This window comes from Amblyomma americanum, chromosome 1 (genome assembly GCF_052857255.1).
Source record: "Amblyomma americanum isolate KBUSLIRL-KWMA chromosome 1, ASM5285725v1, whole genome shotgun sequence".
Classification (NCBI taxonomy): domain Eukaryota; kingdom Metazoa; phylum Arthropoda; class Arachnida; order Ixodida; family Ixodidae; genus Amblyomma; species Amblyomma americanum.
The window spans coordinates 24,212,907-24,223,369 of NC_135497.1; the positions used below are offsets into that span (position 1 = coordinate 24,212,907).

Genomic DNA, 10,463 nt, shown 5'->3' on the forward strand with positions numbered 1-10,463 from the left:
CGATGCAAACGTTGCTGCTTCAGAGTCTGTTTATAAGATGAACGACATCCTTGGCATACAATAGGAGTTTCTGGTTTCATTTTATGCACTTCTGAAGCAAGAATCGCAATATACATTACCGAGTAATGTTACGAACGAAACATCAGCATTGCAACAGACTATAATGCAAAAATAAATCAAGAGGACGCCAACAGGTTGGAATCACCGTCATCGGTAAGGTTGAAATCTGAAATTATCTGCAAATCTAGCCTACTACATTAAAATTAAACAGAAGTCCCAATTAATGAATACAGTCAAGAATAGAATTATTGCATATGGACGTTTTCAGAACCCTTGCAGTGCCAGATTTTTTGGGCTGTGAGAAGATTAATCCTCTACATTGTCCTGTTCTACAAGCACATGCTAGTTCTTCACCCATACCTGCACCTACTGCTGATGCAAGTTTTCATTTGGCCTCTCATTACTCACCGAGAACCTCGCTGTATGATGACCATCTGTTCAAAAAATGCTGCAGAAAATGGTATAAAGCCCCCTCAGCATTTGCATGGCAGGACTGTCACATGAGTATATGCAGCGCGCTGCTATAGTTGCTGCGAGGATATCAGCTAAAATGAATCATTACTTGGCTGCAACCACACGACTTCATAGGTGGAGCAGTCTGCAGAGCAAATGAAGGCGAGCCATAAAGCTACATATAGACCACGATATTTCAGTCGTCACATGGTTCAGCAATTCAAACTGTAGACAGGTGAAGGGAAGGTTAAGACAACCAGCTGTGCAAAAGATGTCAACAAATATTTTATTTATTGCGGGGCCTACACTGGTGGACATAACCTTAGAAATGAATATGCTTGAAGCATTACGTTAAAAGCATATTATTGAAACTGAATAATTTCAACATATATTGCATCCCTCAACTGAGTGAAGTTAAAGTCAATGGCATTTATTGTATGGTACACATGCAGCTAATTTCACAAGGTAACAGTATGCAACTGCACTATTCATTTTGCCACACTAATGCTCAGGTCACAAGAACTACGTGCCTCCAACAAAAACAACACTAATGCCCAGGTCACAAGAACGATGTGCCGCCAACAAAAACAACAGTTTGTCAAACTCTATATAAAGTCGTGATTTCAGGAGTACAGTCCGAAGACTTTATTTCACTTGCAAATGAACCCTTTGTATTGCTTGTTAAGCTATAGTCAGTCAATATGTCACAATGAATGTCCTAACAGTTCCTCTACCTAGTCAAGATCACAGTACTGGCTTGGAGGTGGCCGTAAGGGGACCTTTCCGGGTGTAAAATGCCGAGCCAAAAACTGTTCTTTTTCGTCGGCTGTCAAGTCTTCTTCAGGTGTGTAAGAATGATTGGCCTCTGATTTCCCCTGGGTGTTTGCCGTACTTGCCAAAGGCTTACTTTGTACTGATGCAGCTTGCAACTGAGGTTGCAATGTAGTGACGACAGGTTGCGCTATTGATGCTGCAGGAGCTGGCAGCAGGCCAGCTACAGCTGTGGAGAAAGTTCAGAAGAATAACAATGACTCATTGTAGGCAGCCATGAGTGCTTACAACAGCAGTGGCTCATGGTCACTGCATGCGGAAGGCAACTGAAACAACTATGAAGTCAATACAAACTGCCTTTGCAGCTGCACTATGCGGCCATGTAGGCACTAGCTGCAGGGACAACTCTTACAAAAGTATGATTAACGATAAATTTTAGTTCCAGACATTACAGATTGCACCTGAGTGCAAAGTGGAAGGAAGCCATTCAAAGATTTGTTTTGCAAAATTAGTTACCTCCATCCTTTAATACGGTGCTGCTTCATCAAATAACTAGGTGTTGAATGCATTCTAGCTTAAACACAGCATGCTAACATGATAGCCTCGACGCAACGAGGCGAAGCACCACTGCCACGACCAAGAACAAAAAAAAAAAACTCCGCACTAGCATTTGTGACGGCAGTCTCTGCGGCGACGCGATATGACAAGGAGAAACGTGACATTTCTTCACAGTGCATAAGAGGAAGGAGACGAAGCTTCTACAAACTACAGCGATGCGCTTATATACAAACGGGCCGGGTCTGGGAAATGCAGCTTAAAAAGCAGAAACTCTGCGACAATTAGCCGCCGCGGTCTTTCCCAGAGTACTTGAGTGCAAAGGGGCGAAGCATCCGAAAATAACAAGGAAGAGATTTTGGTTACTTTCGTCACTGCCGTCGACGGACCGGATGCGTTACGAATTTCCTTACACGCTAAAGACAGCGCGAACGCGGACTGAATTCAGCGAGCACTGGAATAGGATCTGTTCAGCTCTTGTGCCAAGAAATGTCATTCGACGTTTTTATAAAGTTTTCTCCACATTAATTTTTAGGCCTACCGTTCTGCTCTGCCTGTCTAAGCTTTTGATCATGCTTTACAATTCGCCCTTCGAGTTACTTAGCAAGGCAATGTCATCAGCAAATCAGATTACTAAGGTATTCTCCATTAACTCTTATCCGAAACTGTTCCCAATCCAGGTCTTTGAATACCTCCTGTAAACACGCGATGAACAGCAGTGGAGTGCTTGTCTCCCTGCCTGGCTCACTTCCTTATTGGGATTTTATTAATTTCTCTATAGACTATGGTGGCTGTGCAGGAGCTAGATATTTTCCAGTACTTTTACATACACTTCTTCTACATCTTGCTTTTGTAATGCGTGCATGACTGCTGAGGTTTCGACTGAGTCAAATGCTTTCTCATAATCTATGAAGGCTATATACAGGAGTTCGTTACGTTCTGCACTTTTCTCTATCACCTGATTGACAGTGTGAACATGGTCTATTGTTGAGCAGCCTTTGCAAAAGCCAGCCTGGCCCTTTGGTTGGTTGAAGCCTAAGGTTGCCCTGATTCTATTTGCGATTACCTTAGTAAATACTTTGTAGGCAATGGACAATAAGTTGATCAGTTTAATTTTTCAAGCCCTTGATGTCCCCTTTCTAATGGATTAAGATGAAAGCGTTCTTCCAAGTGTTGATAGCGTTGTTCCGGTATGCTCAAGGCCTAAGGCATTACATGTGCAGGGTGGCTAGTTTTGCTAGCACAATCTCCCCACCATCCTTCAATAGATCTGCTGTCACCTGATCCTCACCACTTGCTTTCCCCTAATGCATTGCTTCTAAGGCTTCCTTTACTTCCCCTTTCATAACCAGCGGGATCTCCAATTCCTCTGCACCGCTGCATCTGTCATTATTGCTCTGATTACTTAGGCTACTGTATACATCTGTGTATAACTCCTTGGCAACGTTCACTATCTTATCCATACTGGTAATGACATCGCTCTCCTTGTCTCTTAGTGCAAACACCTTGATTTCTACCTATGCCTAGTTTCCTTTTAGGCTACCTCCATTTTTTAAGAGCATGATTGTTTCTCTGAATATTATACTTTTTTATGTTGGCTATGTTACATTACTGATGAACTTTGCCAGTTCTATACTATCCTGTGGGGCTGGAGGCTTTCATGCTTTGGTGTATCCTGCATCGCTATCCCACCCTCTACATCTACTGCACACTCCATAAGGATATCTGCAAGAGTATAATTCATTGCTTGAACACTAAAGTCGTCTTTCTCGGTTAAGACGGGATACCTGTTCTGAAGAGAGATCCTGAATTTTCCCTCTTACCGCTGACTCATTGAGAGGCTTCTTCCTCACGAGTTTTTCCGCTCAAGCCTAGGCTGATTTGAGACTTTACCATTCCTTTGTGCACTTCACTGTACCTTTTTGCTGCCACTGCTCACTAGTTTTGGGGGTGAATGATCGCAGAAGTGGCAAGTGCAGCAATGTGGAATACGCAGTGCAAGACGAGTTGCACAATGGATCACTAAACAGTTCACCTTACTGATACTGATTAGTGAGGTGGAAACGTTTTAGAGGGGGAAGAAAATTTGCAGTAAACAGCATGAACCTAACAAGCTAAGAAATCACAACTGCTAGCAGTTAGAAATTGCCTCCTGCTAGACAAAAAATTCTCAATTCATTGAAGTATGCTGCTGTCAGTATTTCATTTTTAAACATTTAAACAAAGCAGATCTGAGGCTTTAAATAAAAATGGAATATGAAACCTCAGGTTCGAAGTAACAATAAGTTTGGTACCAAAGGGCACGTGCTGCATACTTGGCAAAAGCCATGCTGGCGAGGTAAAAAAAACGAAACAAAGAAAGCTGACTCAGAATAAATGATTTTACAACACTAGTTTATAGATTAACGGAAAATGACCATAATCCTATTTAAAGTACTATGTTCGGGTTATAATTGCTTACTATAGGTATCTTAGTCACTTATTTCTGCACGTTATATCCACCTGACCACATAAACCGGCCACAACATCGGATATGGCACAGCTTTGGTAGCTATAGTTTCTTTTAGTCCTTGCAAACGTAATTTTAACAATAGTGCTTCCTTGTCAACTAACAAGCACTTTGTGCTTAGATTGACCAGAAGAGTCTTTTTGTACAATTTAATGAAAATAAACACTGATTTGGTTTGATATATATATACCACATGCCATTCATCTGACAAGACACAGACCACTTTGTGATAATCTGTTTACTGTACCCTTTTGTCACCTTTTACTGTAATGAATGGTGACAGAAGTGCAAGGTAAACAAACCACGAACACTTCATGAAAATATTAACTGCAGGCTTCTATGAGTGCTAAGACTGCAATGACAAAGTATTCTTAAACCGTGGACAAAGCATACACAAGTCACCACCCCAAACCTTAAGGTGCCATCCGCTGCAGGGAGAACAAAATTGCTGCTTTAGCAACAGAACAAAAGTATGGGAAATGAAATGCACTTTCTGGCTTAAAACCTCAACACAGTAAAACAGAAGTTTTGGTTTGGTTTTATGCGGTTTAACTTCTCAAAGCGACTCAGGCTATGAGGGACACCGCAGTGGAGGTCTCCAGATAATTTCGACCACCTGGGGTTTTTAGTCTGCACTGACATCACGCAGAACACTGGGCTCTGGCATTTTGTCTCCATCGAAATGCGACTACCGCAGCTGAGATCGAACCTGTTCGGTTTATGGGGTTTAATGTCTCGCTATAAGGGACACTGCAGTGGAGTGCATTGAAATGCTACCGCCGTGGCGGCTGGTATCGAACCTGTGTATTTTGGGTTAGCAGCCAAGCACCATAACTACTGAGCCAGTGCAGCGGCCCACAGTCAAGCAGAAGCACTCGTATTAAAAAATTAGTACATTATAAGTTTGCACCATTAAACACCCTTAGGAGCAGACTACTTCAAGTGTTTACATCAATGTGACACCATGGAAAGCACAAGTGCATTGTAGTATCCAAGTGTACCATGCCATTCATGTTGGGGGGGGGGGGGTATAATTTCACTGCAGGAAGTAATTGGCACTAATGAGGTTAGAAACATATGCATGGGTTTGTGTACATCCTAATTTAAACAGTCATTTTTTTTTTCATGCAAAAACATCGACTTTTTATAAAGTACAAAGTTTAATGCACTGTAACTCAGTAATGGAAACAAATAGCAAAATTCTGTGAAACTGCCTCTGATGGGCATGATTTTATGCAGACAAAATTTATGCCTTCAACAGCACATCAATATATGGCTGCTGCACTGTTATTACAAATCTAGCAGAATTAAATACAATGTAATATGAAATAAGTTTCATGTGGACAAAACAGCTTTAGTTTACTTGCTCTCAGAGTCACAAAATTTTTCATGGGCACTTTTGCTGAAGAGCTAGAGCTACTAATATAATGCCAGTCCCAAATTTTCAGAAAAAGAATTTAACTCTACTTGCACAGCAGTTACCCGATGATGGCATGCACCCCCTTTGCCAAAGTTCCCAAGGCAGCACACACGTAATTAGAGCAGTCACTGGGACGTGTGCTGTTGCTGCTATTGCACTCTAAAACACTTTTCTGTTCAAGATGGTCAAAAGGGCTATGCCTGTCAAGTGCTTCCAGAACTCTAGCAGCACAACTGGAGAACAACCCCACCCTTGGCAAATGATTTCGTGATGTGTGCAGTGGCCTGGGAACTCCCAGAAAAATGGTACATCTTCCCATATTACTCCGCAAAGCTGCAGTTACAACGGCATGAGGTGCCAGCTTCACACACGTGTCTCAATATAGTGGAAGGCAGCTTTAACACGAATTGACCAAATTTTTTATGTGGGTGCTGCGAAATCAGATAAAATTCAGGAAAAAGCTTACGTTTCCTGGATGGTGTTGAAAGAACTGCGCCAGCTGCAGCATCACGAAGCTTTTTCTAAAGATAAAAAAATCCCACATTTCATTGTGCACAACAGCAATTTGCTTCTGCTGCCAGGCTTTGTTATAACATTAACAATGACACTCTACTAGAGCATTACCTTCCGAGATGCAGAGATACTTACCAGGCAATTCTTTACATCTGAAGGCATTGCCATCAAGTGTTGAATTTTTTGCTGCACATTCAGAGTTGCTCGTTTCATACGGATGGCCTGAAATTAAGAATGTAGGCCCTCCTTTACCTTAGTGAAAAGCAAATGTCGCTCTGCATATACACCAACTTTTACTTACCCAATCACTAATTGTTCCTGCTCGACATGCATTATAGTAATCTAAGTGTGATTCTTCCATAGAAATGTCAGAAAAATCAGGGTAACACACTGAATTTCCAAACGGCCCATAGGATGAGAACAGCCACTGGCCACCTGCTTGCCACTGCTTCATGTCAGAAACTACAGTGGCTTCATCACTGAAAGAAAGACAAAAACAGGTGCTGTGCCTCAAACGCTCTGTGGAACGAATTGGATAGATTGGATAGACGCTACCGATTTGAGCATTCACGTTCCCTCACCTGGACTGCACTTCGTTTGAGTTTCTGCGCTCTCCCGTTTTGGCCACTTGCTGAAATGCCTTGTTGAAGTCGAATTTTCCAGCCGCTTCCTTCACTGAACTGTCGCTTCTTGAGGTGTCACGAAGAGCTTGAAACCTGTTCTGCTGCTGCGGTTCATATTCGTAATAGCTGCTGTTCGAGTGCCGGTTTCGCGGTGGCGAGTAGTAAGTATCGCCGTATCTCCTTTGATAACTTTCTTTGCGGTACTGCTCGTCTTGCCGAGCATATTGATGTGCAGCGTTGAAATCAAAGTTACTCGCTTTAGCGCTCCGTGATGGACCTGAAAGAAACGACAGTAGTGATGTACTGTGAGCAAAGTATTCGTAGTCTTTCATCACACACACTCGTATAGGACGCCCAAACGGAGCACTGCGGTGCGCTTTTGTGCAGATTGCTGCTAACTGTTCATGTTTCGAAAAGCATTACCGAGCCCATGGGGCGGCGGCATACGTCTCATACGCCCGCTGGAGCGTTCCGTTTGAGCGCTCGTGAAGTGTGTTAAGCGCGTTCAGGCAAACACTGAAAACCTCACGTGGTTCCACGTATTCTTCGTCGTCCTCGTATTCCAGAGGAGGATGTAAAAACCGGCACCGGTCACCAAACCGGCACCTTCCTTCCATATAATACCAGCAGACAGACATTCTCAAAAGCCTGGCCCCTACCACTGAAAAAACACTGAACGCCTGGAGTGCGACGCACTTCGCAAACCGCGCCAAGGCAATGCCTCGTGAAGAACATGCCTGCCTGAAGCGTCAGCGGTTTTTCTGCCCGCCGTAGAGCGCGCGTCCGCCGTATGACGGCGCTGTCAGATGATGGGATGGGCGTCTTTCGAGAGCAGAGAGGCTAGCAGTAAGATAGCATTTGAGGAACGATTGAGAAGGATGGAGGAAAAGCGGTGGGCTAGGAAAGTTTTCAGATACCTGTATATAAAGAATGTTGACACGAAATGGAGAAAGCGAACTAGAAAATTGACAAGCAAATATCTGGACAGCAGTAAGGGGGCAAATCAGCAATTATCGGTTAAGAAAAAGGTTAAAGGAACAGAGAGAGCTTTGTGGAAAACAGGGATGCTGACGAAATCGGCACTAGAAACATACCGGACCTTTAAACAGGAAATTGTCAAAGAAAATATCTATGATAATTGTAGGGGAAGTTCTTTGTTGTTTGAGGCCAGGACTGGAGTTTTGCGGACTAAGAAGTATAGAGTCAGGTACCAGGGGATAGACACTTTGTGCATTGCGTGCGGAGAGGAGGAGGAAACGGCTGAACACTTGATACTTTTCTGTAAAGGGCTTCACCCTACAGTGGAAGGCAGCGGGGCTGACTTACCCAAGGCATTGGGGTTTAGGGATAGTGAAGGGAAAGTGGATTTTAAGAGGTTAGAAGTAACCAAGCGAAGGTTATCTGATTGGTGGCTAAAAGCAAGACAGGAGTAAAATTTCACAAGACATGGCTAGGTGGCTTGAGCCACCGCCCGATGTAAAGGGTTCAGCCGTATCCATCCATCCATCCATCCATCCATCCATCCATCCTAGCAGACGACACACAGGCAGCACAGAATTTTCTTGTGACTGCTGTTGCAGCAAAAAGTATGCCTTCTGGTGCGCTGTTTCTTATATTATTTGTGTGGTGTGTTTAGTGTTACCGTTTGACAAGTGACGCGTCGATGACTGCAGTTGCTGGAGGGTGTAGCGAGTGAAACTGCATTGCTGTTGCGTTCCGTTTTGAATTTGTCCAGTCAGAAACAAGAACCGTGGCGTTTCGTTCCATGAAATTCCTGCCGACTTAGAACTCCAGGAAAGACGTCTCAAGGTAATTCGAAGAAAAAAACTGGCAGCCAAACACAACATCAAATTATTCTGCAGTTTGTAGCTTGCATTTCCAGCCAAGGAAATGCTACTGTAGACAGTTTGACTGCCCACTAAGACAAGGGCAGACTCTTTTAACCGACTTCAGAGCTCCTAAAAGTGTTACAGGGCCTCAAGAAGTTCTTCGGTATCATGCGCAAAGACCTAGCGCATCTTCAAAGGCGACTGGACACATGCCATGCTCTACAGTGTGAATAAAATCGTGGGTTTCTCTGTCCTGACCTCTGAGAACAAGGATATATAGCGGCATATTATATGCAAGAAGTTCATCAAGTCGTTGCTAACAAACCATGCCCTTGACATAACAGACAAGAACGCGGTTGCGAAGATGTACATGCATGTACAACAATTAAGAAACCTCTTTCCCGAAAATTCTTGAAACTGCAGTAATAATAATAATAATTGGTTTTGGGGGAAAGGAAATGGCGCAGTATCTGTCTCATATATCGTTGGAGACCTGAACCGCGCCGTAAGGGAAGGGATAAAGGAGGGAGTGAAAGAAGAAAGAGGCTGTAGTGGAGGGCTCCGGAATAATTTCGACCACTTGGGGATCTCATCGCACAGCACACGGGCGCCTTAGCATTTCGCCTCCATAAAAACGCAGCCGCAGCGGTCGGGTTCGAACCCGGGAACTCTGGATCAGTAGCCGAGCGCCCTCACCACTGAGCAGTAAGAAACGTATATTCCGCCGCCTTCATCCCACTGACGCGTGCCATATTTTTCCTTGAAAGTGCGCACGTGTCTGTGCCTCCAAGCGCTGTTTTTTTTAATATTCACACATCGCTCGCCATGTCTAATACTCCCCTTGTTCCAGTTTTCATTTCATCAACGCACGCACGTGCTTAATTGTCATTTGGAGAAATCCGGTCAGTCAGGCCTAGCTGCTGTGTTACTCCAAAAGTCACTGTGCGCGTGTGCATCACACAGGAACCTAGTGAGCTGTGTTTCTAGCGAAAAGAATAGAGAAGAGGGGCATGGGTTTATTTCAAATTTGTCAACGTTATTCGAAGTACCGTTCGGCGAAAGCTCATCGGAAAAATGACCAGAAACAGCGCAGCTAGGCTGTAAGACTGTAAGCTAGGCTGTAAGTAGCTCCAATTCACCCGATCGAAACATCTCTCGCAATGCTCCGCAATGCTCCGCAGCAAGATTGTAACAAATGCGCGCTTCGCAAAGTTCCAAGAACATTAGATATGAGAAATGTGCCCCCTGCGGGCCAGCGACTTCCCAGGCAAGTTACCGCGACGTCTCCGGCTTCCATTCATTAATTGAGCGCCATATGCATGAGTCCTCCTTTGCCACGGGTCACCTGGCTACATGTAGAGCTCGGGTAATTCCGGACTGCCTCCTGTACTTATTCTATCTAGTGGATTATTCTCTTCTTTTGCTTGTTCGAAGTAGTTTATTTCTTGCCATTGGCAACAGTACAATATATACAACCATGCATCATGCATGCAGTGTAAATACTTATTTTGAGGTATTTCTAGTCACTTCAAGCACTTGCTGCAATATGGATGTTTCGAACATGCTCCTTTTGTTGTAAACTGTCCAAAAGTATATACTGGTTATGCAGCAGACAACAGGTCCTAACGGCATGATAGAACGGGATGCACAGCACGCTTTTAGATTTCGAAATCGAAACTGATGTGGAAGTCAGCTTAGACTTTTTAAGCATTTTCTGCTCTCTGAGACAT

General features: G+C 43.8%; 1 protein-coding gene across 2 annotated transcripts; it reads right to left on the reverse strand.

Annotated features, from left to right (window-relative positions):
- Positions 1–779: 779 nt before the first annotated feature.
- On the reverse strand, positions 780–7,641 carry LOC144111471 (nucleoporin NUP42-like). Of its 2 annotated transcripts, none has more exons than XM_077644788.1 (6): positions 7,434–7,641; positions 6,863–7,181; positions 6,583–6,760; positions 6,417–6,503; positions 6,235–6,289; positions 780–1,513 (listed from the first exon to the last, which is right to left on the reverse strand). In XM_077644788.1, exons 1-6 carry the CDS (start codon positions 7,540–7,542, stop codon positions 1,248–1,250), a joined length of 1,014 nt encoding a protein of 337 aa, XP_077500914.1. In that variant the 5' UTR covers positions 7,543–7,641; the 3' UTR covers positions 780–1,247. The 2 variants fall into 2 exon arrangements, with proteins under 2 accessions (XP_077500914.1, XP_077500917.1); XM_077644791.1 differs by lacking the exon at positions 7,434–7,641 and adding an exon at positions 7,328–7,416.
- Between the last annotated feature and the right edge of the window lie 2,822 nt (positions 7,642–10,463).

Coding starts and splice junctions, on each gene's coding strand:
- LOC144111471 (XM_077644788.1), bottom strand. CDS start 7,542: ATGTCTGTCTGCTGGTATTATATGGAAGGAAGGTGCCGGTTTGGTGAC. Junction 6,761..6,862: donor TCAAACGAAGTGCAGTCCAG/GTGAGGGAACGT, acceptor TCTTTCTTTCAG/TGATGAAGCCACTGTAGTTT. Junction 6,504..6,582: donor CAGGAACAATTAGTGATTGG/GTAAGTAAAAGT, acceptor TCTTAATTTCAG/GCCATCCGTATGAAACGAGC.